At 32.5% G+C, this 27,034-nt stretch overlaps 6 protein-coding genes across 8 annotated transcripts; 4 read left to right on the top strand and 2 right to left on the bottom strand.

Annotated features, from left to right (window-relative positions):
• Positions 1-194: 194 nt before the first annotated feature.
• On the top strand, positions 195-4,731 carry LOC106658282 (protein FAN-like). Its single transcript, XM_023460808.1, has 17 exons — positions 195-383; positions 467-577; positions 641-871; positions 946-1,144; positions 1,204-1,389; positions 1,470-1,541; positions 1,610-1,818; positions 1,907-2,069; positions 2,161-2,315; positions 2,401-2,579; positions 2,659-2,790; positions 2,880-3,080; positions 3,156-3,420; positions 3,481-3,711; positions 3,789-3,880; positions 3,957-4,211; positions 4,277-4,731. Exons 2-17 carry the CDS (start codon positions 564-566, stop codon positions 4,363-4,365), a joined length of 2,673 nt encoding a protein of 890 aa, XP_023316576.1. The 5' UTR covers positions 195-383; positions 467-563; the 3' UTR covers positions 4,366-4,731.
• A 369-nt stretch (positions 4,732-5,100) lies between these two features.
• On the top strand, positions 5,101-7,773 carry LOC106658283 (tankyrase-2-like). Its single transcript, XM_023460809.1, has 2 exons — positions 5,101-5,610; positions 5,698-7,773. The coding sequence occupies exons 1-2, from the start codon at positions 5,226-5,228 to the stop codon at positions 7,605-7,607; spliced, it is 2,295 nt and encodes a 764-aa protein (XP_023316577.1). The 5' UTR covers positions 5,101-5,225; the 3' UTR covers positions 7,608-7,773.
• A 1,984-nt stretch (positions 7,774-9,757) lies between these two features.
• On the bottom strand, positions 9,758-12,309 carry LOC106658284 (mitochondrial uncoupling protein Bmcp). Of its 3 annotated transcripts, none has more exons than XM_014380175.2 (8): positions 12,165-12,309; positions 11,470-11,568; positions 11,248-11,395; positions 10,887-11,163; positions 10,692-10,810; positions 10,548-10,608; positions 10,393-10,482; positions 10,219-10,335 (listed from the first exon to the last, which is right to left on the bottom strand). In XM_014380175.2, exons 2-8 carry the CDS (start codon positions 11,540-11,542, stop codon positions 10,219-10,221), a joined length of 885 nt encoding a protein of 294 aa, XP_014235661.1. In that variant the 5' UTR covers positions 11,543-11,568; positions 12,165-12,309. The 3 variants fall into 3 exon arrangements, with proteins under 3 accessions (XP_023316579.1, XP_014235661.1, XP_023316578.1); XM_023460810.1 differs by lacking the exon at positions 12,165-12,309 and adding an exon at positions 11,931-11,992; XM_023460811.1 differs by lacking the exon at positions 12,165-12,309 and having other exon boundaries at positions 9,758-10,335; positions 11,470-11,542.
• Positions 12,310-12,395: 86 nt separating this feature from the next.
• On the top strand, positions 12,396-14,327 carry LOC106658243 (deleted in autism protein 1-like). The gene is made up of 4 exons (XM_014380102.2): positions 12,396-13,164; positions 13,226-13,526; positions 13,605-13,747; positions 13,813-14,327. Exons 1-4 carry the CDS (start codon positions 12,565-12,567, stop codon positions 14,020-14,022), a joined length of 1,254 nt encoding a protein of 417 aa, XP_014235588.1. The 5' UTR covers positions 12,396-12,564; the 3' UTR covers positions 14,023-14,327.
• A 24-nt stretch (positions 14,328-14,351) lies between these two features.
• On the bottom strand, positions 14,352-18,734 carry LOC106658242 (eukaryotic translation initiation factor 2-alpha kinase 1-like). The gene is made up of 9 exons (XM_014380101.2): positions 18,567-18,734; positions 17,999-18,145; positions 17,758-17,911; positions 17,164-17,486; positions 16,255-16,979; positions 16,005-16,178; positions 15,765-15,920; positions 15,045-15,182; positions 14,352-14,964 (listed from the first exon to the last, which is right to left on the bottom strand). Exons 1-9 carry the CDS (start codon positions 18,685-18,687, stop codon positions 14,713-14,715), a joined length of 2,190 nt encoding a protein of 729 aa, XP_014235587.1. The 5' UTR covers positions 18,688-18,734; the 3' UTR covers positions 14,352-14,712.
• A 119-nt stretch (positions 18,735-18,853) lies between these two features.
• On the top strand, positions 18,854-26,585 carry LOC106658272 (abnormal spindle-like microcephaly-associated protein homolog). The gene is made up of 10 exons (XM_014380149.2): positions 18,854-19,145; positions 19,213-19,398; positions 19,467-20,064; positions 20,164-21,147; positions 21,294-21,498; positions 21,578-21,927; positions 21,998-25,666; positions 25,741-25,925; positions 26,006-26,125; positions 26,209-26,585. The coding sequence occupies exons 1-10, from the start codon at positions 19,134-19,136 to the stop codon at positions 26,467-26,469; spliced, it is 6,570 nt and encodes a 2,189-aa protein (XP_014235635.1). The 5' UTR covers positions 18,854-19,133; the 3' UTR covers positions 26,470-26,585.
• The last annotated feature ends 449 nt before the right edge of the window (positions 26,586-27,034 follow it).

The following is a 27,034-nucleotide window of genomic DNA, read 5'->3' as shown; positions in this document are numbered from 1 at the left end:
AGGAAATGGAAAATAATTCGAAATATTTAAATAAAAGTGAGTCATTTAATGATATTTTCAACATCAATTTTTCATACATTTGAATACTTTAACTTGTTTTTATTAGAGGAAATTAGTGTAAAAATTAAAATTTATCAATTTTGATTTCATTAAAAGATTGACTTAAAAATATTTAATTCGATCGTATTACTTTTTAATAGAAATTGAGTGTTGTATGATTGTATCTCGCATCGAGACCGATTATAATACCGTCACAGTAAGTCCAGTTCTGCAGGCTATCCGGTGCAGAGCAGAATATTGTTAGTCACATCGACGTGAGTCGCTTATGTACGTCAAATTTATCATTACATTCACATATCAAACCAAGTACACTGAACTCTCATGTAAATAGTTCACTATGTTTTGCATTCTAAATAAAAGCAAGTTTTTACGGCCATTTAATTAAAGTTCATTGTTTGTTTTCCAGTTTGAACCTGCTCTAAAGAATCTTAACTGTTAGCATAAGATTTCTGATCAATTTTTACCGTAACTAGTTATTATAACGCATATATGCATCGATCAAAATGGAAAAAGAAAGGTACTCAATCAATCATTCATACAATTAAATTAACGACTCATTCTAAATTTGATATCGCAACAGATTCTCGATGCTTCTATTGGACCCAGGGGAAATATTTTTTGAAGATTATAGCGTACAAATGCAGATGATAGAATCATCGGACAATAACGAAAGTGAATGGGCCGATGGACGTTTAAAATTTTGTTCCAAGTCTTTAGTTTTCGTTTGCAAAGACTTGAACAAACCTCTGATTAAAATTCCTCTGAAGGAAACGACTGCTGAAAAATATATTATTGAACAGAACTCAACGAGGCATGCATGATTTTTTTTCTCTTATCATTTATCTACTTACATTCAGAAATGACTCACTTTTTTTTCTGTTTTAGATCAAGTGATATTTTGCTAGTAAAATGTAAACTCTACGTAGAAATGTTAGAAGGAAATATTTTAGCTCCTCATAAATTTATACATAAAATTACAGAATTCAAATTTGCTTTTAATTATGCTAAGGTAGATGACTGTCTTCCACAAATTTTACAATTAATAAGAGCTTCAACCCTTCCAATAGCTGAACAGAATGCTATGGTAAGATATAAATTAATATTAATCTGTACAAAGGTTTAAATCAAATTAAAATTTTTTAGATCTTGACAATAGTTCATTCAAGACAATCTCGATTCTCTTTTGATACTTCATGGCTTGAAGATTTGTATGAAGAAGTTGTATGTGAAGTGCAAGCAAATAAAGTATTACCTCTAATCGTTAATCCAGGAAGAATTTTGTTGACTACTTGTAGAATCTATTTTCAACCATATAATAATATAGATCAGGTGAACTCATTATTTTCAACTTCCAAATCCATTGAATTGAAGAAAAATTTAACATTTAAAGTTTTTGTTTATCATTTTAGTATCCAGTTTATAAAATAAATTTAAAAGATGTCAAAAGTGTAACAAAGAGAAGATTCCTCTTACGTCAAGTGGTAAGATATACTGCTTATTAAATATGTTGAAAGTATTTGTATTTATGTATCACTCATTATTTCACAAGGGGTTAGAAATAGAATGGATCAAACCATCAAATAATCAAGTCAAAAATTTTTACATTGCTACAAAAAATCAAAAAGATAGGGATGATTTGTATAAAAATATTCTCAATCAATCAGTATTGAAGTTAGATACAGTTTATCAAAACCACATGACAATGCAATGGCAAAATGGTTGCTTGTCAAATTATGATTATTTGATGTATTTAAATAGGTAAATACACAAATTCAATTCACTTTAATTTGTTACAAACTAATAATATTTCATGTGGATTATAAATTTAAACCATTTAACAATCTAGCTTAGGAGATAGGACATTTCATGACTTGACACAATATCCAGTAATGCCATGGGTAATACAAGATTACACATCTAGTACATTAAATCTAAATGATTCAGGTATTTACAGAGATCTCAGCAAACCTATTGGAGCTCTAGAACCAGAAAGACTAGAAAGACTAAAAGTATGACTAAAAAATGAAATATTTGAATAAATTTTGTATTTTATATAGTCAAATATAATTTGAAACTCAAATTTGTATTTTTCAATTATAGGCCCGATTTAATGAAATGTCAGAACCCAAATTTCTATATGGTTCACATTACAGCGCTCCAGGGTTCGTCCTTTTTTATCTTGTAAGAAAATATCCACAATATATGCTATGTCTACAAAATGGTCGGTTTGATCATCCAGATAGAATGTTCAACAGGTTGTTAATAAATTATAAATACTACTATTTTAACACATGCATCTATTACCCATGCAATTATCTAATAAATTAAATTTATTTGTAGTATAAGCGATGTGTGGAAAAATGTTCTAGTCAACATGTCTGACTTTAAAGAACTCATTCCTGAATTTTACGATCCTGAGAATGGAGGCGATTTTTTAATAAATAATTACGGCATTGATTTCGGATTCCGACATGACGGGACCAAAATCGCAGATGTTCAATTACCGCCGTGGGCTAAAGGTATGCGAATGTTAATAATTAAACTGTATTTTTATTTTAAAAAACGTACTATTTTTATCTATATTTATGAATTTTAAAGGGCCGGCTGATTTCATCAAAAAACTACGTGATGCTTTAGAAAGTGACTATGTCTCGAAAAATTTGCATGGCTGGATTGATCTAATATTTGGGTACAAACAAAGAGGCGATGAAGCTCTAAAAGCTGATAACGGTATGAAAATAAAATAAAAATTACACACAAGTAGATGAATTTTTATTAAATGAATTGTTCAAAATATTTCTACTTTTGTCCCTGGATAGTATTTTTTCATCTGTGTTATGAGGGCGCGGTCGATTTAGATACCATTACTGATATCAACGATAGACATGGATTAGAAGTTCAAATAATGGAATTCGGTCAAATACCAAAACAAGTTTTCAAACTGCCACATCCAAAGCGTTTACTACCCAGTGATCTATTGCTTAGTGAAACTTTGTTGTCATCGACGTCTTCCTCAAATGGCAAGTTTTTCCATTTCATGGAATCACATTGACTTTTCATAATAATTGGCTAATAAATTATTTTGCACATTGCAGACAATAAAATACCTACATCTATAAAAAAGTCCATCGCATTTCAGTCTCACAAACAACTTTTGAGCCAAATTATAACTATTAAAGACGACGTAAACGGTGAATGTGTCATATCCGTAGGACACGATGGCATAATGAAAATGTATTCATTAAAAACTGGAAGTATCGTAAGAAATGTCACATTGACTACAGTTCCTTTGCATTCATGTATATCATATAAAACAGCCGATTCTCATGTCCTTGTCGTAGGCACATCGGACAATTCATTGTGAGTTTAATGATCAATTTTAAGATCTTAATCAAATATCTGATCGATGAAATTTTCCAGATTATTTTACGACATGGATTACGGCAAAATTTTCGACACCCTCTATGGTCACGAAGACGTGGTATCTTGTCTGGCTTACAGCGAAAAACATAGTATGATCGTGTCGAGTTCTTGGGACTGTACGACAAAAGTCTGGCACGTTCTTCCTTCGCATAAAAAAATTAAACCTGCTGAATGCCTTTTAAGCGAACTACATCATGATTCTCAAGTAACTTGCATGAACATTTCAAGGTAAAATATTGACTGTTTTTGTTAACGTTTCATTTGGGATTAATTCATGTCATCATCAAATTCAATTTCTACTTCAGAGATGGAGATTTATTGGCTACTGGTACGGAGGATGGAGATATTTTTTTATGGAGTTTAGGATACCCTTGCAAATTGAAATTTACCGTTAAAGGTACAGTTTCGAATAAAATGAAAATCATTTACCTGTCGAAATTTACCGATTTTTTTATTGTATTCTCTGTTAACAGAACATGCATCGAAAATAAATTCTATTATTTTGGAGCCAGAATCCAAAAATATCATCACTTGTGCCAACGATAAATCTTTGAGCGTCATTGACGTACAAACGAGCACTCAAATATTTTTTACGACTCTCGATGAAGAACCCTTGAGCATGACATGGATTGCCAACAGCTATTTGTTAATTGGCGATAGAGAGGGATTTTTACGCTTGTGGGATCCTCAAAGTGCTGCTTTTGTTTTTAAAATTACCTGTCACCGAGGTAAGTTATGAATATAAAAAGGTTGACTGAACTATTCAAATTAAATTTTGTATTGTTGTCTAAAGGTCCTCTTGTTACTTTGGCTACGACTTTTGATAATAAAAAAGTGATCACAGGTGGACAAGATAAGAAAATTATAGTGTGGGAAATTTAATTTTATCGTAATTATACGACTCATCATATTATACCGTGGTAAAACGGCTTTTAACGAAAATTAATGTGATATCCAATTGTTATAATTGTTGACTAATTTATATCAAACGAAATTGATGTATTTTTGGGATATATGAATTCAATTAATGCCTCTTCCGAATTTTACAACCTACTGCAAGACTTTTAATTTAAATTTCTATAAAACACATTCTCAATTCTTTATTGTTGGAAACAAGGTATACTCACTAATTATTTCAATTGAGACAACATATATTAAATTATAATTCATTGATTTATTTTTTTCATAAGTATTGTGTGCTAAATGCAAATATAAGTATTAAATTTTACTTTCATTTTGTTTGTAAAATTGACTATAAAACCACAGCTTTAACAAGTGCTTTCACAAAATAAGTTTCACAATAAATATTAAGAGTAAATTAACAGAAATTCACTAATTTATTGCGTGATTACCAGTAAAAAATTGAAGTTCATAATATAAAATTTTGAAAGTAACTAGCAAATCGGTTCAATAAATAGACATTTTACACAGAAAAAATTATTTTAATTTTGATTTGATTACGGTTTAAGCAGTCACTTTTAAAACATTAAGATTGTATAATCGAGGTTTTGAAAAACTTCGATTTTTTGAATCAGTCTAGTTGTACATACGAGATTAGGTGCACTGCCGCGCGTGGCGCTAGTACTAGTCGTCGAGTTTCCGACAACGCTGCTCGAGGCGAGCACGTGTTTTTTGTGCATGTGTAGTCAATGATACGTTACGACTCGGAAGCGTATCAAGTGCAGTAGTGATTGAAAGTAAAAATTATTTTATGTTTTGACTGATTGTGGGTAGTGAGTATCATGGATCATCTAAACCAAGACAGTTTGTTAAAATTGAAAAGCTTACGAAAAAAGGTCAATTGGGGGATTGAAAAACAGCGAGTTGAACTTCTGCGTCGAGTTATTAATCTCTTCAACGAATGGAATGGACAACTTCCCAATCTTCTAGACGTTTTTCGGTTCTATGAAATTGATTGGCTTATCTCGGAAGTCGTATCGAAATATATGACAGGTTTGTGGGAAGATATTTGTGGATCAGAACGTTTTATTGAATTCGTGATCAGAACCGGCTACAAAAACAAGCCCCTCGTGGATGAAGACGGCAAGCCAGCGTTGAATCGTACTACACCATTGCATTACGCTGCTAGACACATTGGATGCATCTTGAGGTTAAGGCGCGTAGTCGGTAAGCTTTTTAAAATCTACGACCGAATTGACGTTAACTACATCGACGAGTCGGGCAGAACTCATTTTCATGTAGCGTGTATGTCAGGCTGTTACGACATTGTCAAGGAATTCCTAAATTTCGGCCTGGATCCCAATCACCTTTGGGCAGAAACAGGTGATTCGCCACTGCACTTGGCTGTTGGAACCTGTAAAAGAAATGATGTGGTCGAATTGCTGTTGAGACGCGGTGCAGACCCAAATATGACCAACAAGGATGGATTGACACCCCTGCATATTATTAGCAAGAATAATTATAGAGATGACTTGGCGGAAATGGTATTTGAGATCAGTGATGAAAAACACGAGCCAGTTCGAGTCGACGCCCAGGACAAGTTCGGTCGAACACCGCTACACTTGGCACTGGAGATCAGAAACAGAAACTTGATGAAGATTCTGATGAGAAGAGGTGCGAGTCCGTATATAGCCGATACAGAAGGACTGACACCTTTGCATTACATTTGCATGAAAGACTGCTATAATGAAGTGATAAAGAGGTTCTTCAAGATCAGCGACAACATCGATCACCCAGTGCGAGTTAATGCCCGGGATAAGTTGGGTCGGACACCATTGCGCTTAGCACTGGATTTCGACAATAAACACTTGATCAAGTTTCTGTTGAGACACGGCGCCGATCCAAATTTGCCCGATGCATCCGGATTAACTCCTCTGCACATTATTTGCAGAAGATACTGCGATGAAAGTGATTTTGTGGAGATGCTCTTCACTATCTGCGACGAAAAACATCAAACGGTGCAGGTCGACGCTCAGGACTATAAGGGTGACACACCACTATTCTACGCTCTGAGAAGCAACGGACTCAAGGTGGCCGAATATCTTTTAAGAAGAGGCGCTAAGCTGGGTTTGGCCAACAAAAATGGATTTACTCCTCTGCACTTTGTAAGCGAGTTAAACCACAGTATTGGTTTGGCAAAAATGTTATTCGAGTTCAGCAAAGACGAAGATTGGTGGAGCGACGGAAAGACAAAGGTCAATGCCCAAGACAAGTGGGGTTGGACACCGTTGCATTCAGCTCTGCTCCGGAACAACGAGAAGGTGGCTAAATTTCTGCTAAGAAAAGGATCTGATCCAAATTTGGCTAACAAAAACGGATGGACTCCTTTGCATTTTATAAGTAAGACACACTACGATAATTTCGACTTAGTAAATAAGTTATTCGAGATCAGCAACAAAAAAGAACAGCTGGTGCTGGTTGATGCCAGAGACATTAATGGTCGGACACCCCTTCAATTGGCCGTAGCGAATTTTTTACCGGGTGTGGTTAATGCACTCTTGGATCACGGGGCTGAACTGTCTAGCTTTGTTTTTCCCCATTTGAATCATCTCAAAAATTGCTTTAAATCACATCGCATCGAAGAGTTTAAATTGATATCAACGTCTGGCGCTATGCCCGTTATCGAATGCCTTGAGAAAAGAGGATACGTAGTTGATCGAAGCAACGCAATGAATATAATGAAATTGTTCATTGAGCAAGGATTATTCGCCAAGTCGGCAGACGTTAAAATCAATTGGTGTGACGAACAGGAGTTCGTGAACAAAACAAAAGCGGTAAAGATAAATTCGAGCCTGTCGCTATACGATCTCATTCGCTTACGACCCGAAAAGGCCGTGAAACTGGTCACATATGCAGACTGCTTAGCGTTTTCACACTCTATGGAGTTGTCGAAACTACCCAGAAGACCAAAAGAGGCATGTACTGCGCACCTGTGCGAGATAATGTCAAGACGATTTTTCCGACGCTGGGCATTGGAATCTTTTTGGAAACTTATATGGTACCGGTTACCAATTGAATGCTGCGAGATGATCATGGAGCCACTGATGAACGAAGATTTATATAATATTTGCTTGGCAGATCAAAACCAAAGTCTTAATGACAGTCAAAATAAAATAATGAAAAATATAATAAAATGTAATGACGAAAAACAAAATATCCATTAGGGCTAAAAAAAAAGAACCAAAAAAAGCTATGTGATTATGAATTGTAAAAATACATGAGATTTTTTTAAATTTAGTTATGAAATAACTATAAAGAGCGAACAAGATGACGATTTGTGGTGTATTTGCTTAGCGACAACAGGCCCAAGTTTGATGTGTTGATAAACATATTTGCAGTACTTTTTGTGTCTGGTGTTGAATACTGTATGATTTCAATACAACTCAAATAAATGTATTAAAAAATATTCATTCATTTTCTTAACCTTTTATTTCTTTTGTTCAATGTTCACATCTTGCCACTATTTTATGTAGCTACTTTTTGACATCCATGCTTTGCAAGGATAAAAAGGACACACGCATGATAACATCTTTATCTACTCAGAATTCAATTTATGATTTAACATCATAACTAAGTTTGACCAGGATCATCACTTCTATATGATTTTTTTTATTTCTGTATTATGTTACGGAATTTTCTGAAAATTAGGAATTTAAAATGTTTAATTAAAGTATTTTCCGGAGCTCTTTAAGAAAAACATGTGTCGTAAAAAATTTTTAAATACAAAATTACCATGAAAAATTAATTATCAATTAAAGAACAATATTATTTTTGACCTTTTTTGGGTGTTGATTCTTCAAAAATGAAACGAAATATTAACTTACATTATTCTTAACGTTTTGGAAACACAAAGCTTGAATATACACAAGACAATAAAAATATTGTCATTATTTGATCAATCTTGTCAGTAACATGAAATGAAAAATAATTTGAAATATTTAAATAAAAGTGAGTCATTTAATTATATTTTCAACATCAATTTTTTATAAATTTGAATACTTTAACTTGTTTTTATTAGAGGAAATTAGTGTAAAAATTAAAACTTATAATTTTGATTTCATTTAAAGATTAACTTCAATTCACTTTAATTTGTTACAAACTAATAATATTTCATGTGAATTATAAATTTAAACCATTTAACAATCTAGCTTAGGAGATAGGACATTTCATGACTTGACACAATATCCAGTAATGCCATGGGTAATACAAGATTACACATCTAGTACATTGAATCTAAATGATCCAGGTGTTTACAGAGAAGAGGGTTCTTGGGACTGTACGACAAAAGTCTGGCACGTTCTTCCTTCGCATAAAAAAATTAAACCTGCTGAATGCCTTTTAAGCGAACTACATCATGATTCTCAAGTAACTTGCATGAACATTTCAAGGTAAAATATTGACTGTTTTTGCTAATGTTTCATTTGGGATTAATTCGTGTCACCATCAAATTCAATTTCTACTTCAGAGTTGAAGATTTATTGGCTACTGGTACGGAGGATGGAGACATTTTTTTATGGAGTTTAGGATACCCTTGCAAATTAAAATTTACCGTTAAAGGTACAGTTTCGAATAAAATGAAAATCATTTACCTGTCGAAATTTACCGATTTTTTTATTGTATTCTCTGTTAACAGAACATGCATCAAAAATAAATTCTATTATTTTGGAGCCAGAATCCAAAAATATCATCACTTGTGCCAACGATAAATCTTTGAGCGTCATTGACGTACAAACGAGCACTTAAATATTTTTTACGACTTTCGATGAAGAACCCTTGAGCATGACATGGATTGCCAACAGCTATCTGTTAATTGGCGATAGAGAGGGATTTTTACGCTTGTAGGATCCTCAAAGTGCTGCTTTTGTTTTTAAAATTGCCTGTCACCGAGGTAAGTTATGAATATAAAAAGGTTGACTGAACTATTCAAATTAAATTTTGTATTGTTGTCTAAAGGTCTTCTTGTTACTGTGGCTACGACTTTTGATAATAAAAAAGTGATCACAGGTGGACAAGATAAGAAAATTATAGTGTGGGAAATTTAATTTTATCGTAATTATACGACTCATCATATTATACCGTAGTAAAACGGTTTTTAACGAAAATTAATGTGATATCCAATTGTTATAAGTGTTGACTAATTTATATCAAACGAAATTGATGTATTTTTGGGATATATGAATTCAATTAATGCCTCTTCGGAATTTTACAACCTACTGCAAGAATTTTAATTTAAATTTCTATAAAGCACATTCTCAATTCTTTATTGTTGGAAATGAGGTATACTCACTAATTATTTCAATTGAGACAACATATATTAAATTATAATTCAGTGATTTATTTTTTTCATAAGTATTGTGTGCTGATTGCAAATATAAGTATTAAATTTTACTTTCATTTTGTTTGTACAATTGACTATAAAACCACAGCTTTAACAAGTGCTTTCACAAAATAAGTTTCACAATAAATATTAAAAGTAAATTAACAGAAATTCACTAACTTATTGCGTGATTACCAGTAAAAAATTGAAGTTCATAATAGAAATTTTGAAAGTAACAAGCAAAACAGTTCAATAAGTAGACATTTTACACAGCAAAAATTATTTTAAATTTGATTTGATTACGGTTCAAGCAGTCACTTTTTTTAAATTATTGATAAAATATCCAGCTTTCAAGTGTCACAGAATATTTCCTTTTGTAAACCCTCGCGAAATTAGGTTCGCGAAACTTTTAATTCTTAAAATTTTTCTATCTATACAGCATTTTATTTCTAAAATGTTTAAAAACATTTTAGTTGTTCATAACAAATGAAGAAAATAATATTCCACGGGCCCATTCTTAACCATGTTGGTAAAAATCCTTTGTACAAAGCCAAAAAACCTTCGTACTTGAAAGTCTAAAATAAAGAACAAATTATTAAATTTTGCATTGTTATTTTCTCCACAAAAATTACCTTTACAAAACAATCAATACTGCTAGCATAGATATGAGACGGTAAAACACCATTTTTATTTGTAACTCTTTTTTGGTTCATCATACGCGTCTGAAAAAATTAATTATTTTTACATTTGATAAGAAACAATATTAAAATTAATTTTCCAGACTTACTCTCACAACATCAATAGGCGTAGAAGATATAGCGCTACCCATACTAGCAACAAAACTAGATCTGCAAAAAGTAAAAATATTTTTATGAAATAACCAAAAAAAATTATATTCAACAAATTTTATGAAATTTGAAATTTTACTCACATGAAATGGTTACTAATACTGTTGCCAAAATAAGGTGTCAACTCTTTTTTACTAAAATCATAGATAGGCAGCTCAACTGCCGCAATAATAGCTGCTCTCTGAGCAGTAGGACTAACTCCCTGAATAAAAAACCACAATGAAATTTTTAAGAATTTCAGTAAGTTTTTGGATAAATTAAAAATTCAAAAAAATTACCCTCCATAAACCTCGAAAACCTTCATGATTATATACATCTTTAAAACATCCTAACAGTGTTAAGTTAGTTTCAATACCAGCTTGCATACGAACTTTCACAACATCTGTAGGATTAGCAATTGCACTTGATATAGCTCCTGCTATAGCTGCGCATACTATATTGATTAGAACTAATTCATCTGTACCCCAACGATCTAAAGCTTTTTGCTTTAAAGAATAATAAGTTCCAAACTTAATAGTTCCATAAGTGGCTTGTCTTAAAGTTGCTGAGCTTATTCTGTAAATTTTTATTCAGCAACATGTAATTTTTGTTTTTATTTAATTAAATGATTTTAGACATATTCAAATAATATGGAAGTACCCAGCGTATAAACCTCTTAATCCTTCTTCTCTTGAAATTTTGATAAGAGCATCTGTCATGCCTTTGTACCGAATAGCTGAAAATTTTGCATCATGTTTTTGGCCTTGTATTTGCAAGCGAGTCTTGGTTGTATCAAGTGGAAAAGTAGCTGAAAAATTGAAAACCTTTTTGATTTACTTATAAAAACTTAGATTAAAATTGAAAGATAAGTTAAATCCCTACCTAGTTCAGCTACAATAGATGCAATTCCTCCATACACAAATGGCCTCCAATCATTTATGTCTCTTTCTCCCATTCCAGTTTATTGTAGAATATGACAAACTATAAAATATTATAATCAAATGATAACTTTTTAAATGTTTATTTTCTATTAAATTCAAGAGTTAGATATTCTTATGAATAATCAAGAGGGCACTCTGTTTTTAGATATATTTTGCTTGATCACTACCAACAGTAAATTGATACTAGTGCAATGATTAAAAAAGTTTTACTAATAGATAAAGCTAAGCATGTGGTATATATATCATATTGAACAAACAAGCTATTACAAAAACTGTTTGCTTGAAATTGTTCTGAATATTTTTGAAAATCTAACATGGTATTATAAAAAATTTATAAAATTTTGAAATATCTCTTAATAATTAAGGTCAAACATTCATTGTAATGGATTGTCATTATAATACCTGATTTTATAATAGATTCAAGGATATTGAATATTGTTTTCACAAAATAAGACACATAATAAATAATAAATTATTGACATAATTATTGAGTTCTCTCTAAACCATAAATGTAAATATTTACTTTGTCAAGTTTGAAACATTACGAAAAATGCCATAACTGTCAGGAATCAATAAAGTCAATGTCTCATGAAAACATAAGCATTTAGAAAATAGCCACAATCAATAATGACTTACTTTTTTGTTAAATTTAATTCAAAATTATCAGCAGTTTATTGATGAAATACTTCGCTTATATTTCGCATGGCTCACCGTGTCACATGCGAAGTTCTTCTGCTCGCGACTTACGAGAGAGGGAAATCGTGTGGTTGCCCCAAGTCTACTGCTGTGGTACTGAGGCTATATATATTGCACGCGATGTGCAAAGACGCATATGACGTCATCGCGCCAATTTTGTCTGCTATTCACCCCACTCTCACCGGCGAACTTTTCGTAAAAATATAAAAACATACGAATAGTGTAAATAGTGTACAGTTATACTATTTAATTGAGCTATGGCATTGTTCCAAAAGCTTTAGAATCGTTCGAAGTTTTTTTTTTCTTGGAATGTACATTTGCTTTATAGGTAATAATAATTATGCTGTCTTGGCGTGCCAAAATCGCAAGCATTGTTTTTGCGGTGTGCGCTTTAACTTTAGCGCTCGACTGGGTGAATGAACATTTAAATCCCAGGGTTGTAAGTTTAACTGAGAAAGAGAGATGTCCACTTTGCTTCGGAACGTCGGCTTGTCCAGCAATCGAGAATAACGAAGTAGTGCTTGAATATCCAGATTTTCATTCGATTTTCAATAATCTGTTTGGGGTTAAAAATGTTTACTACGGTAATTTTAGAAATCGAAAGGTTGTAATAAAAAAATTAGCTCATCAATCGGAGTGGATAGACTTCAATAAGCAAGTATGCGCGGATCCTACGTTATCTCAATTTTGTTCGACAAATTCAAAAGAATCGTCGAAAGTTCCGATTGACTTCAACAAAATGGTCATGAAGGAGTTGTCGAATCCCGATATGACAGATTTGCGTCAAAAAATGAGACTTTGTCCAACAGTATCGAACGTCAACAAATTGTTGCGAAATGTTAAAACGAGCCATTTGAGGTCGAAGGAAACTCAAATGCATGAGCATTTTGCACACGTGTGGTCTGCATTAATGATAAATCCAGAATTTTTAATGGTGCAGGTAAAGTTGAAAATTTAAATGATTAACTATCTTCATTTTTCACCGCTGTATATTATTTTAGATTTTAAATGCCGATAATCACTGGCCAACTCCGAAATTTTATGGGGCGTGTGGAAGACTAATCATCGAAGAAAATGCAGGAGATCCGTTGTTAAATTTTATCAAAGAATCTTGGATCAAAAGGGCAAAGATAGCATCTAGTCTTCTTGATGCTGCTTATAAATTTACCTTTAAAGATCCCAATTTCGCTTTTTACTTAACTGATATTGCAACGGACAATATTGCGATAAATGAAAAATTAGAAGCAATTTTCGTAGATTTAGAAAATATCATAATCGTTGATAAGACACCGCCAACCGATGGTAGATTTTTATTTTATTTTTTATTTAATGCTTTTAAAGGTAGTTTGTTGAAAACTAATACAAACTTCTATTTTTTAGTGCTAAATCGATTGAGCGATTGGAATACAACATACGCAAACCTAATTGGTATAGATTCAGACTGCCCAGATTGTTTCGTATTTTCTCCAGACGATATTTGCACTCACAGAATTAGTGATCACAACTATTATGCCGTATGCCAAGTAAGTTATTTGACGCACTTGATTTTTTTATTTATGATTATTGATCCATTACGTACAATTTTCAGCACATTCTCTCGCAAGGATTAAATGCTGAAATTAATTCACAAGGGTTTTTATACGATCCTCCAGATTATATTTTGAAAAAGTATCCATCGATACAATCGTTATTGCAACAATGTTCTGTACCAAGTGCAACGATGTCGAGAGTGAATGGCGGTATTAAACTCAAGCAAATTTTAGATCAAATTATAAAAGATACAAGCAACATTTTTTAAATTTAAAACTACAACCTCAATTCTGTAAATTTTGTAAATGTAAAAAGTTTTGCTCATGTATAGTATTTCCATAGAAAAATCGTGTGTTAAATCACTCCGATATTTGTGGCCTGTTCATTATCCATGGTTTCATCCAAAAATTACTCATTTTAAACTCTCATCACTTTTTTAATTTTGTATTAAAATATTAATTAGTAGTACCCGAGATATTGTGGAAAAATTAAGAAACCGTTAATGAATCTCTATCGCTTCAAAGGGCTTAATAGTTTCAGAAAGCATTGAATAAATTTATAGTTTTCGAAAAATTTCTAGCATTTATTTATAAATTTTATTTGTACTATCATTATACAAATTATACACATTTAAGAATACATTTTCAATATGATCTTCAACTATTCAACAGATGTGCAATACGCTTTTTCAGTTAACAATTAATGAGTTATGGAAAAGTCATATTCGCAGGAGATTCTTATAAATTCGAATAGCATCAGGGCTGTAAAATTGCTGTAAAGTTACGTTATCATAATTTATCTACATGCTTAATGTTATTTTCAGTCTTTTTCTTCTTTGAATGTAAAGAAGTTTCTTTCAACTTCAAAAGTACTCGTCGAATTAGATAATGTGATCATACTATAATATAAAAATACATTGTGACCAGAAATTAAAATGAAACGAGACGTGTTAACGATCTTATTTTTTATGTTTCCTTAGAACTTCCAATTCAGCTTCCATTTGCTTAAATTTGGCTTGAAGTTCGTCTAATTCAGCTTTAAGGTGAACATTTTCGGCTTTGAGTTGCTCGTTTTCGTCATTCAAAATTTGTTGTTGTCTGTTCAATTTTGTGTATGCAGCATCCTTATTCAAATGTAATTCTTTCATGAGATCGACACTCGATGGACGTTTTTTTGGATCATCTTGAAGTAACCTCAGTATAAGATCACGCTACAAAATGTATTATTTGTTGTAAATAATAAATATTAATCAAGATAGGATATGAAAAAACCGTGAATCTTGTGACTTACGCATTGGGGATCTACATGATCTAAAACTTTCGATTCTTTATTTTTCCTCAAGTCTTCCAACACTTTCATACGCTCCATCAAAGTAGACATAGGTACGAGCAGCTCCACACAAACAACTCCGAGGCTGTAAATATCACTCTGAAATAAAGTATTATTATAATTTGTGTTTATCAAGGAACTATTGAGGTATGCTGAAACAAAAAATGAACGAACGGAAAACATTCCGGTTTCATAGAAAAAAAATTTATCCATCAACAAGAAACAAAACTCGTAACTTTTTTTCGTTAACAGCAATAACAAGATTAAAAAAAGAACAAATTTTTACGTTTTTTGTTGTTTTTTAATCGGGTATTAATTTTTTTTCTAAGCATCTGATTGTAATTTCAAGTTCAGAATCTGAAAATATATTAAAATCTACTTCAAAATAATATGATTTACATAAAATTTTCTGAGGTTGATAACAAAGAAAGAAATTGTGTTAAAAATCGGCAAAAAATCGTCAAAAAAACATGGTCTCTTATTTGTAATTAGATTAAAATAGATTACCCAGTTGAAAAAAACGAATTTTTTTAAAAGTTCAGATAATTAATTCACGCACGATAAGAAAAATCTGGAAGAGCGCCCTTGTCTGGTATTCAAATAGTGAATGCAAAAAACTGCAGTGACATTCATATGCAGCGCGAACAGGATTGTTGCAACTTTGATTCAGGAATAAATTACCTTTGGATCGCAATCTCCTCTTAATTGCTCTGGAGCAGCGTATACATGAGTTCCAATGGCGTTGTGGTTATTTTTGTTTAGCGTACAAGCCAAACCAAAATCACCGATTTTAACTTTTATCTCACCGTTATGTTGCGATATGAAAATGTTGCTCGGCTAAATATGAAAATTCAATCAAGTTTTATTTTGTAAAAATAATGTATGATTTATCTATTTCAATGAGCTTATGAGTCAAATTACCTTGATATCGTGATGCACGATTTTTAATGAATGAATATAATCTAATCCTGCTAGTAGTTGTGATACGATTGTTACATATGTATAATCGGTTGTTAGAGGCTCTCTATTAGTCATCCACTGTCGTAATGTAGTATCGCACAAAGCCATTTGAATGTACAAATATCCCCACGTGTTCTGTTTAAATTTTTAAAAAAATTACAAGATACAATTCAGGTTTCATTATACGTATTTTTAAATAATTGATACCAACATTTTCGGATGAATCTATAATAGAACTAGCAGTCTTACTTTCATAAGAATCTGTAGAATTTGCATCAACGGCTGAAGTTTTTAGCAGAAATTTTTTTGAAAAAAATTTACTGGTTTTTTTACTTTCCGAAGTTGATGTATTTGAGGAACTTGAATTTTCTGCAGAAGTTATTTTTTTGCAATTTATTCTTTTCTCTTTTACTTTTTTATCTTGGATTGATGCATCTTCACGAAATGATATTACAAACTCTGAAGAATGAGAGCTTTCTGAAATTTCTTCACTAGATTCATTCGATTTGCTTTTCGTCTCCTGTAGATGACTATCTTCTTTGCGTGATTCAGTTGAATATGAAGGATGATTTTCTTTTTTCGTAAATACTATAGAAATTGAAGAATACGATTTTTCCAATTGTTCATGCCTGGATTTACTTGCATCATTTTTGATCTCTTGTAATCGATGATTTTCTGTGGATGATTCATTTGAATTTGAAGATTCAGATTTGTTTGTAAATACTATAGAATCTGATGAATGAGAGTTGTCTAAACTTTCATGCTTATATTCATTTGTATAATTTTCTATTTCTTGTAATTGTTCATTATCTCGGAATATTATAACTGATTCATTTGGAGTTCGATAAATATTTCTTTTTCCTTTAGATTCAATTTTTAATTTTTTTTTATTGTATTCTTTACCATTTGTACTCGTAGACGGTAAAGTATCCAAATCTGGAAAAAATTATAAATATTCATTGATTATTTTCAACTAGGTCTGAAATTATTAATTATTAAGAAATAATAGTTATATTGAAACAAATCCGAAATTCACACATTGAAATGAAAATTTGTTGACTATAGATTCGATATTATTTTCATGTTATTGTATTTTATAATGAAGTATAAACATAATTACCGGTTGATGTTACTATCTCTGGTTTACGATTTAATGACTCTTCTGAAATAATAACACTGGATTCCGTTTGTAACGGCTCTATCCATGCTGTTTTATAAGGTACTATATTACAATGTTCTAGCTTTGCTAATGTTTTTACTTCATCAAGATGAAATAAAATGGATTTTATTTTGTCTTTTCTAATTTTAATTTTTTTTATCGCATATTCCGTATTGTCTAGCTTATATTTAGCTTTGTAAACACTTCCAAAGCCTCCTGATGCAATAAAATTTATTTCTTCAAAATGTTGTTCGTAATGCGCTAATTGATATGTTCCTATGCATCTGGGAAGTGAATATTTTCATCAACAAAATGTTATTATTTTAAAATTAAAATATAGTTATAATTTAATATACAAATATGGTGAGTGTACTTATACCCGGTCACGATCTAATACCAGGTCACTTCAAGTCAATGGCAATCATCAAGTTTTTGATGTTAGAATAAAAAATATAATTGTTTGTCCGAATTTGACGAGAAAATGAACGGATACTAGAACATCACTTCTTAGCTGGCCGGGTATCGGTAGTCACTCTGCGTTTTACAAAGCTTTACCTCGGAATATCTCTGTTTAAAGTTTTTCTAGCTGTATCCAATAAATTTTGGAATGCGTTAAAATATGCCTTTTCTTGAATACTTGTTAAATCCAATGAAAATCTTGATAGTTCTGGAAAGTTTCTTAAAATTTCTTGATTTCCTTTAAATAAATCTGAAAAATCATACATTTTTAGAAATGGAATTCCGCGAAAATAAATAATACTCATTATTTAGTTGTGAAAAATAATTAGAGATTTACATTGAAATAATTGTTCCTGGGCTTTTGGTTCTGATTCAAGTAAATTGCATATCATTCGTAAGCACGGCAATAAAAACGGAGATTGCGATGTAATTAGATCTGTCGAAGTATCATTTGTCCGTCGATTGGAGTTATTTCTAAACGATCCTGTGATAAAAATCATTTTTATATTAACAATAATAATAATAAATGAGTAAACATCTCATTAAGAGTCCAATTTGAACTTAAAAGTTAATGGACAACATATTTTAAAATTAATTTCTAAAAAATGATGCAATAATTCTCAAACTTGCAAACTTTTCCGATTTTCAATTTCAAAATTCGTTAATTTCGAATTTTAATGTTTAAAAAAGGTAAATTTAAGGAGAGTTTTAACCATGAAAATTATAAATAAAAGTCATTTAAAAAAGACCCTGAAGTTTAAGCTACACTAGATAATATAGATCCCGTATTAAATTATCAGAGAGCGTAAACTTTTCTTATAACCTAGTGTGTACATAAATAAAAGAATCAAATGCTAAAGTTTTCAATAAAAAATACATAAATTATGAGTACATTGAAATCTTACCCGTATCGAAGGTAGTAACCGGTACGAGACTTCCCCAAAAATTGGTGTCTTCAAAATTTTCGTTGTCTTTGGCCATATTTTTGACGTTTGTTAAAAGGCTTACTGGGTGCCGTGCGCACATGTGACAATCAAGCAATGTGGTGAGTTTCGCTCGAGTTGAACAACCGAGCTTCGGCCCCGGCCGTCGACTTGGCGCTCAATATTTAATATTGACCCTAGAGCTGTCGCTGCGATCGCCGGCGACTTGCGCAAAGCGATGACAAGCATTTGAAATTTCAAAACTTTAAGTCCGTTATAGTGTTGCATTCCAGCGGCGGTATAACAATACCTGCCCCTACATGTTACATATCATAATATCATAGTATTAGTTCAAAGTGGATATACATTTGTGTGTATCAAGTGAATATGGATAAATAAATCCATACGATAGATATGTGGGTCTTTTAAACCACGAATCAAACACTTTTACGCATTAATAACGCTTCGAAGCGAGAACGTGAATGAGAATTTAAGTGATTGTTATTTATCTTCTCAAGTTATTTTAGCTAACACAGAATACCTACAACCATGTTTTTTCAAGTAAGTTTGTTAGTAGGAATTTCCATTCAGATTGATTTGTTTATTTATAATTATGACAATTCTTCAGATCAATGTTACCCCGAAGGAAAAAAAGGCGGCTGAACCTGTTTGTAAAGTTGTTTCTAGTAGCAATAAATATAGTTTGTTACTCGCTCCATTTCAACCTCAAACAAAAATTAAGTTGGATACAAAAGTCAATACCGACGTGAAATGCATTCTGGCTTTGAAAAATTCAAACAATCGACCGCTTAATGTAAATATTATTATTAATTTGGTTAAAATTAGAAAAGATAAATATGTAATCTTCACCTCTTACTTCAGGTATCAATTTCTAAATTTCCTCCACCAGAGAGGAATATTAATATAAGTGCTACAGAATGGGCTATTGATCCAGAGAGTGAAGCTTTATTAGAAATAACTTGGAAACCCATTGAAAGTGGATCATGGAGAGATATTTTACAATTATCAGACAGTAGACGAATAAAGTATGATGTTCCTTTATCATTGAATTGTACTGATCCTACAAAAAAAGTTCTTAAAGGAACACTAAAAACAAAATCTAGACCTTTAGTTGGATCAAAAACAAGTTGTACCTCTACATCTAATTCTCACAAATCTATACTGTCAAACAAAAACAAACAATTTAATCCAAAACCAAATAGTCAGCCTCAAGTTGCAATGAAAGAACCATCAATAACTGTTGGTCTTGGTGACAAAGAGAATCGTTCTAGCAATGTTAATACAAACTGGATGCTTGAAAATGCTAGATCAAAAAAGTATAATGAAGGAAAATTACCTTCTACCTCATCCAATTTTTCTAAAATTCTTGATTCAACTGATTTCAAATTTACACCAGTCAAATCAAAATTTGATTGCTTCGAAACAAAAAATTTTCATGAAACATTTACTGCTAAAAATGGTAAGGCAATATGATATTTTAGTAAATATAAAAATTTATTATTATGCAATGATTAATAATTATTATAGATATAGATATGATTATTAAATTTTATTTTAGACATATTTGAAGAACAAAATAAGATTTATAAAGAAGAAACATCCACGCTTAAAGTTGAAACTAAAGTGGAAATGACCTTAAGAAAAGAAACATACATCACCGTTCCAAAATGTTTAAATTTAGAAGAATTTCAGAATTCTATAAGTCCTGAAAACATTCAGATTCAAAATAAACATAATGATGTCTCATTGTTTAAACCTACAGATACAGAAGAAATTAATGTCAATGAATATCAAGAAAAAAAGACAGATTTTTCTACCTTATTAAGTAATATCAAGTTTACGCCATTCAAAAGTCCTACAAAAAGAAATGCAGATCAAATTATATTTTCACCAAATATTTGTTCTACAATTCAAAAAACTAAAAAAACTAAATCTGATAATAATGATATCGTTGATGGGTTCAATGAAAGCAATGCAACATTCAATTTAAGTCCTTTGCCTAAAGCTGATGCAAATAGTACTTATGAATTACATCTACCACAAAACATTGATACAAATGCTTCTTACTTAAAACCAACTTGTCTTGCTAAAACATTTGATATTGATAATCATGAATTGGATGGCTTAAAATCAGTGCCCATTAATAATCAATCTCATCTGGACAACTCTAAATTTAATATTAACAGTAAATTTTCAAAATCACAACTAGATTCTGGAACATTAAAAGATTGCGTGGAGGCAGATCTGTGGATTAAATCTAAAGATAATTCTCAGTCACCTATAGAAACAAATTTTATGCATTCTACTTTGGATAGTATAAAAGAAGAGGAGAGTGATTCTGAAGAGATGATTCTAGATGATTCATTAGAATCAAAACCAAAACCAGTTCGCATTGAAATTTCTCCTCCAAAGTATAAAAAGCAATGGAAATCACCAATTAGAAGAGTGTCACCAACAAAACGAAGTAAAATAATGAAAGAAAAATTTCCAATTGATCCAGTGACAGCGAAGAAAAAATTCCAAATTAATCAATCAATTAAAAGTAAATATGATTTGCAGTATATTTTTTAAATTAATGTTCTATTAGATTTAGCAAAATATCTTATTCATAATGAAAACAAAGTGAATTTTTATTTTTAATAAATAATTCTTATTATGCAAAATACATGTAAAATATGATTGTTTTAGGTGATGGTTCTGTTCCGGGTATTCCAGGCATCAAAATTTCAAAACTCTCTCTTGCAAGTTTAATGAAAAATAAAGATAAGATTGCGAAAAATAAAAGTTGCAAAGAAGTCAGTGTCAAATTACATGATCCCAACGACTTTTTAACGATGTTTTGTAATCCCGATCCGTTTGCCGCCACAATGACGCACGATCCATTTTTAACAAGGTACAATAATCTATGAAAATATTTCCTTTGGAGCTTTTTTAACTTTAGTGATTCTACTGGTATTTAAATTTTTCCACAGTACTTTATATTATGACGATAAATGGATTTATAAACAAGAAATAGAATTCAAAAAATGGTTGAATGCTTTGTTAACTCCACCAGAACATTTGACGACAGACGTTGATACCGCACCAATCGATGTCGGAAAAGTTTGGCAGTTTTGCAGAGCCAAAGAGGTTTCTCTAGCTGAAACAAAAGAGGCTATTTCAGCTCGTTATCATACCAATACACGACTAAATTCTTTGCGAAAAGCTGCTTGTTCCATGTATCGCAGGCCAGATGTTATTACTGTTCTTTCTAACACAACTCGTTGCATTGAAAAAGAAATTTTAATTATAAGATCTGACAAAGATTTACATCGAGATATTGGTAATTTTATTAATTTATTTTTCTAATTTGACAAAAGAATAATTTTAAAATTTCGTAAATTTATTCTCAGGGCTTCAAAAAATAATATTGGAATTGTTCATTAGTTACAATCCATTATGGTTGCGCATTGGCTTGGAAACAATTTACGGAGAAACTATTCCTCTTCAATCAAACAACGATTTGATTGGTCTATCGAAATTTGTTATCAATCGATTCTTTTCCGATCCATTTTTGGTGAAAACTCACTCATCAAATTTACATCCGAATATTCGTCTCAATACATTTCAACAATTAATGAACAAATTTATGCTGAAAAAATTTTTGTTCCTCGTCTTTTTTCTGGATTATGCTAAAAGAAACAAACTCATCGGGCACGATCCATGCCTGTTTCATAAAAAAGCTGCGATGAAAGACAGCCGATCTGTGATACTGACGTTCTCCCGCGAACTCCTAAGCGGAATCGGTGATGTAACTAAAGTCCTGCGCAACTACAGCTACGTCGTCTCTTACCAGCAGAGTTATTTGGATGAATTTGACTACGCTGTGAAAGATTTGTGTCTTGATTTGCGGGACGGAGTACGATTGTGCCGGGTTATGGAGCTCATGACCGCAAAAGGGGGTCTGACAAATCTTTGTCGGGTACCTGCAATATCTCGATTACAACGAGTCCACAACGTTAACATAGCTTTAAATACACTCAACGAGGCTGGTTACACTATAGCAGGTGACATAGACGGAAAGTGCATCGCCGATGGGCATAAAGAAAAAACTCTCTCTCTTCTCTGGCAAATTATTTACAAGTTTCAAGCACCGAGATTTGAAAAAGCTGCTAAAATTCTACAACGATGGTGGCGATCGAAACTTTGGTATGTGCGTGTCAGGTTTATGCTGCGGAATAGAAAACATAACGCGGCATCTGTGATCCAGAGAGCTTGGAAATGTTATTTAGCCAGGCGACAATTGCACATTTTAAAACTCGAATATGCCAAGCAACTGGAGATAAAAACTCAAGCGGTATGTAAAATTCAACTTTACTGGAGAATGAGAATGGAAGTAAAAAAACAACAGCAAATGTATCAGCAATGTAGAAGTTCTATAATTAAAATTCAAAGATGGTGGAGAAGAATCGCATTTACAAAACCATTTGTACAAAATATGCGCTTGAAAAAACTAACGATCATCAAGTTACAGACACTTTGGCGAGCCAAGCAAGAAATGAAATTACAAAGAAAAGTATATGTTGATCTAAAGAAAAGTGTGGTGGTAATTCAAACTTATTGGAGAAACCGACAATTGGGAAAAAAAGTATTTAATAACTATCAACGGCAAAGACATGCAACAATATTTCTACAACAAAAGTGGCGTGCAACTCTTCTCATGAGAAATCAACGTAAGTTGTATCTTCGTGAAATTGAGGCAATCAAGTTTGTACAAGCTTGGTGGAGAAGTTGCGTGGTCCTGAAAAAAGATCGAAACTACTTTTTATCTCTCAAAAAAGCAGTTAATTCAATAGAAAAACAATGGATCATTAAGCACACGATTCTAGAAGAGAGATCAAAGTTCTTGATACAAAAACAAAGCGTTCGCGTCATACAAAGAGCTTGGCGAAATTATATAGGCACCAAAGATTATGTGAATGCATTAAAACTTCAAAAAGTATCCTGCTTGAAAATTCAAACGTGGTGGCGATCGGCTAGGGAAAAGAAATCTTACAAAAAGATTCGTTGTAGCATAATAATATTGCAAAAGCGATGGCTAGCCACATTGATGGCTAAACGAGAACGTTCGAATTTCCTGGCACTCAAAAAAGCCGCTATAGTGTCACAAAAAAATTTGCGTATGAAGTTAGCCAGAAAATCGTATGTACAACAGAAGTCAGCTGTTTTGAAAATCGAAAATTGGTACAGTAATTCAGTCGAGGCACGAAATGTACGAAATGCGTTTTTGGAAAAGCGATCAGCAATGAGAAAGATCAAGACTTGGTGGTTAGCGATTAAACTTGCCAAGAAAGACGCAGCTCGATACTTGAAAATAAAATGGGCAGCAACGATTATTCAAAGAAGATGGAAATCTCAGAAATTGATGAAAAAAACGAGAGATGAATACTTGCGTTTACGTAAATCTTCGATAAAAATTCAATCATGGTGGCGGATGCTCCGCGAGAAAAAGCGACACGAGGAAAGATTACGAAGAATCGCTGCGACTCGTATCCTACAGATGAGATGGCGTGCATTACAAAAAGGTAGAGAAGTTAGACGAGAGTACGCCAAGGCGATCAGTGCAGTAGTTTTGCTACAGGCCAAATGGCGAGCCACTCTAGCTGCTAAAGCAGAAAGACAAACATTTTTACGTTTACGATCAGCCGCAATAGTTCTGCAAAAGAACTGGAAGTCATTGGTTCTCTCAAAACAATTCAAAAAAACGAAAAAAGCCGTTCAAATTTTGGAGAAATATAGATGTAATCAATTGATGAGTCGACGAGTAAGAGCCGAATTTTTGTCTTTGAAAGCCAGCGTTGAATATGTGCAACGAACCTGGAGAACGAAACAACTAAGACGGAAATTCCTCAATCAGAAACGATCGGCCGTCGTTATTCAAAAATATTGGAGAGCTCATTCCGCTCAACAAGACTTTTTGCGTAAGAAACAGGCTGCAATTGTCATACAAAAATGGAGAAGAAATGTTCTGTTTGGAAGACAAGTTCGCACAGACTTCCTCGAATTCAAAGAAGCGGCAGTCAAAGTGCAAAGATTATGGAGAACGAAAGCATTAAGGAAACAATTTACAAACGCGCGCAACGCGGCCGTAATTATACAAAAGCATTGGAAAGGCTACGTAACCAGAACTAAATTCCATAATCAAAAACGTGCTGCGACGATCATTCAAAGATGGAGAAGACATGTTCTGCATGGAAGACAAATTCGTGACGAATTTCTGAGACAACGGAACTGCATTGTGAAGGTACAAAGTCTTTGGAGAATGCATAGTCAGCGACGTAAATTCAAAGAACAACGAGAAGCTGCAATTGTAATTCAAAAGAACTGGCGCCGTTATCTGGCTGTGGTTGAATACAAAAAGCTGAGAATGGCTGTGATGTTCGTCGAGAAATGGCGTAAATGCATTATCAAAGCAAGACAAACAAGACAGAAGTTCATCGAGCTGAGAGATTCCGTCACGAAAATGCAGCGAATCGTCAGAGCTAAACAGTTGGCCCTGCGTTACCAGCAGCTTCGATTAGCAACAATAAAAATCCAACGATTCTGGCGATCCGTGCTGGAAATGAGAAAGGCGAGAGATCGGTATCAACAGCAACGAGCGGCTGCCATTACATTGCAAAGAAGATATCGAGCCTGGCGAACGGGTTATTTAGTCAGAGAAGACGTGCGTCGCACCTACACCGCGGTGCTGAAGATCCAAAATTGGTGGAGGACCGTTTTGCAGCACGCTCAACGAAAATGGGCGATCGGCGTGATCGAGAACTGGTGGCTGGTCGTCTTTAAAGATCTACAAGAGCAGAGGATGATGTGGGCAGCTGCTGTGAAAATTCAAGCTTTCTGGAGAGGCTACAAGACTCGGCAAACTGCCTGTAAACGTATGGCTTTGTTGCGTGAGAGATCGAAACAGGCGGCTGAAGCTGCTGTTCCATCGGCAACGCTCGCTTTTCGATTGCAAGAGAATGTTGAAATCTTTAGAACTGCTTCTAATATCGGGCAATTATCGATTTGCTTGTCATCGCTAGGTAAGGCTTTTGTTTTCTTCATTCAATAATTGAACGAATTTGAAATATTAACGCACTACACTTATGTCCTATAGATGTCATTACGCGTTTATCACCCAATGCCTGCATTAATGTATGTCAGTTCAATTTGGTAGATAAATTGTACGACGTATTAACTAAAGCTAATAGATCGCTACCTTGGCTAGATGTTTGCTTGAAAGACGTTAGTATTCTTTTGACTCTAGCCAAGTTCAAGCACACCACAAAATACGTTCTCAAGGTGAACTAACAAACTATTAAACGATTTTCAGCATTCTGGATTACGTCAATATTAATGAACGTTTGTTGTTTCTTTTTCAGGAAGAGCACATAGAACTTTTAGCTAGACTGTTAACAATTTCCGTAGATAAAAAGGATGATTTATTCTTGTGTACCGCGACTTTAATATGGGTATTAACTGAAGACTATGATTATCTGGAGGTAATTTAAAATAATTCAATTAAATTTTTTTTACTTCTGCGTTATAAGTTCCAAACGATTAATAAATACTTTAATTATTCTAGGCAATGAAAAATTGTGCTCATTCTAAATACTTATTAAGTACTTTGTATACCTCAATCAATAAGAAAGTGTCAAAATCTTCACTGCAAACTACTAAAGCTAAAAACGATGCTATGCCTAGTCCAAAACCAGATTGGGGATTGAAACACAAACGGCCTAGAGCATTTTCTAGTAATTCTCAAGCTATAACAGCTCTCGCAACGAGATTAAATATTTTGAGCATAGCTTCAACTACTGATGCGCATAAATCTTTCAACTTGTAATTGTAAAAATTTTAATTATATATTATCATACATGTTAAGGCACTGTTTATTTATCAATCGATATTTAAGGTATTGTTTTTAATGGTTGTTTACTAAATAAGAAATAAATTTGTTACGCTTTTAATAACCATAATGGTTTTATGTGAAAAATTAAAAAATGTTTTGAAAGTTTGATTTCTATGTATTATAATAATACTTTTATTGCAATAAATATAATAAACAATAATTATTGTTTTGGCGTTACATTCTTAACAGTCATCTTTTATATGCTTAAGATTATATTTTATTTGTTTAGAATGAAGCTGCCAATGCCTTCTGGCTTTATTGATAATACATTTCGCCTGCACTCAATAATAACCTGGTTATTTAAAATACAAAGTATAGCAACTATGACAAAGTTTTTTCAAAACTAACTATAACACAACAGAAAAATTTTCTTATTAGCATTATGCATCATGTTATAGGTTGATGCACTTTATTATTTCGAATACAGCTGACAGAATAGGCTTATATTGATGCAAAAGCTTGTATGCTTTAATTTATTTTTGTCGCGTAAAAATTTACA

This window comes from Trichogramma pretiosum, unplaced genomic scaffold, assembly GCF_000599845.2.
Source record: "Trichogramma pretiosum strain Unisexual culture from Peru unplaced genomic scaffold, Tpre_2.0 scaffold6, whole genome shotgun sequence".
Taxonomy (NCBI): Eukaryota; Metazoa; Arthropoda; class Insecta; order Hymenoptera; family Trichogrammatidae; genus Trichogramma; species Trichogramma pretiosum.
The sequence above is the reverse complement of the archived record's forward strand: the minus strand, read 5'-3'. Positions and strand labels throughout refer to the sequence as shown.

Coding starts and splice junctions, on each gene's coding strand:
- LOC106658242 (XM_014380101.2), bottom strand. CDS start 18,687: ATGTGCGCACGGCACCCAGTAAGCCTTTTAACAAACGTCAAAAATATG. Junction 17,487..17,757: donor TTAAACAGAGATATTCCGAG/GTAAAGCTTTGT, acceptor TTCACTTCCCAG/ATGCATAGGAACATATCAAT. Junction 16,179..16,254: donor TTATAGATTCATCCGAAAAT/GTTGGTATCAAT, acceptor AAATTTAAACAG/AACACGTGGGGATATTTGTA.
- LOC106658283 (XM_023460809.1), top strand. CDS start 5,226: ATGGATCATCTAAACCAAGACAGTTTGTTAAAATTGAAAAGCTTACGA. Junction 5,611..5,697: donor GAGGTTAAGGCGCGTAGTCG/GTAAGCTTTTTA, acceptor CGTGTATGTCAG/GCTGTTACGACATTGTCAAG.
- LOC106658272 (XM_014380149.2), top strand. Junction 20,065..20,163: donor AACATTTACTGCTAAAAATG/GTAAGGCAATAT, acceptor ATTTTATTTTAG/ACATATTTGAAGAACAAAAT. Junction 21,499..21,577: donor CACGATCCATTTTTAACAAG/GTACAATAATCT, acceptor ATTTTTCCACAG/TACTTTATATTATGACGATA.
- LOC106658282 (XM_023460808.1), top strand. Junction 3,421..3,480: donor GGCACATCGGACAATTCATT/GTGAGTTTAATG, acceptor GAAATTTTCCAG/ATTATTTTACGACATGGATT. Junction 3,712..3,788: donor ACTTGCATGAACATTTCAAG/GTAAAATATTGA, acceptor TTTCTACTTCAG/AGATGGAGATTTATTGGCTA.
- LOC106658284 (XM_014380175.2), bottom strand. CDS start 11,542: ATGGGAGAAAGAGACATAAATGATTGGAGGCCATTTGTGTATGGAGGA. Junction 10,483..10,547: donor CGCCTATTGATGTTGTGAGA/GTAAGTCTGGAA, acceptor TAATTTTTTCAG/ACGCGTATGATGAACCAAAA. Junction 10,336..10,392: donor GTATTGATTGTTTTGTAAAG/GTAATTTTTGTG, acceptor TCTTTATTTTAG/ACTTTCAAGTACGAAGGTTT.
- LOC106658243 (XM_014380102.2), top strand. CDS start 12,565: ATGCTGTCTTGGCGTGCCAAAATCGCAAGCATTGTTTTTGCGGTGTGC. Junction 13,527..13,604: donor TAAGACACCGCCAACCGATG/GTAGATTTTTAT, acceptor TCTATTTTTTAG/TGCTAAATCGATTGAGCGAT. Junction 13,748..13,812: donor ACTATTATGCCGTATGCCAA/GTAAGTTATTTG, acceptor TACAATTTTCAG/CACATTCTCTCGCAAGGATT.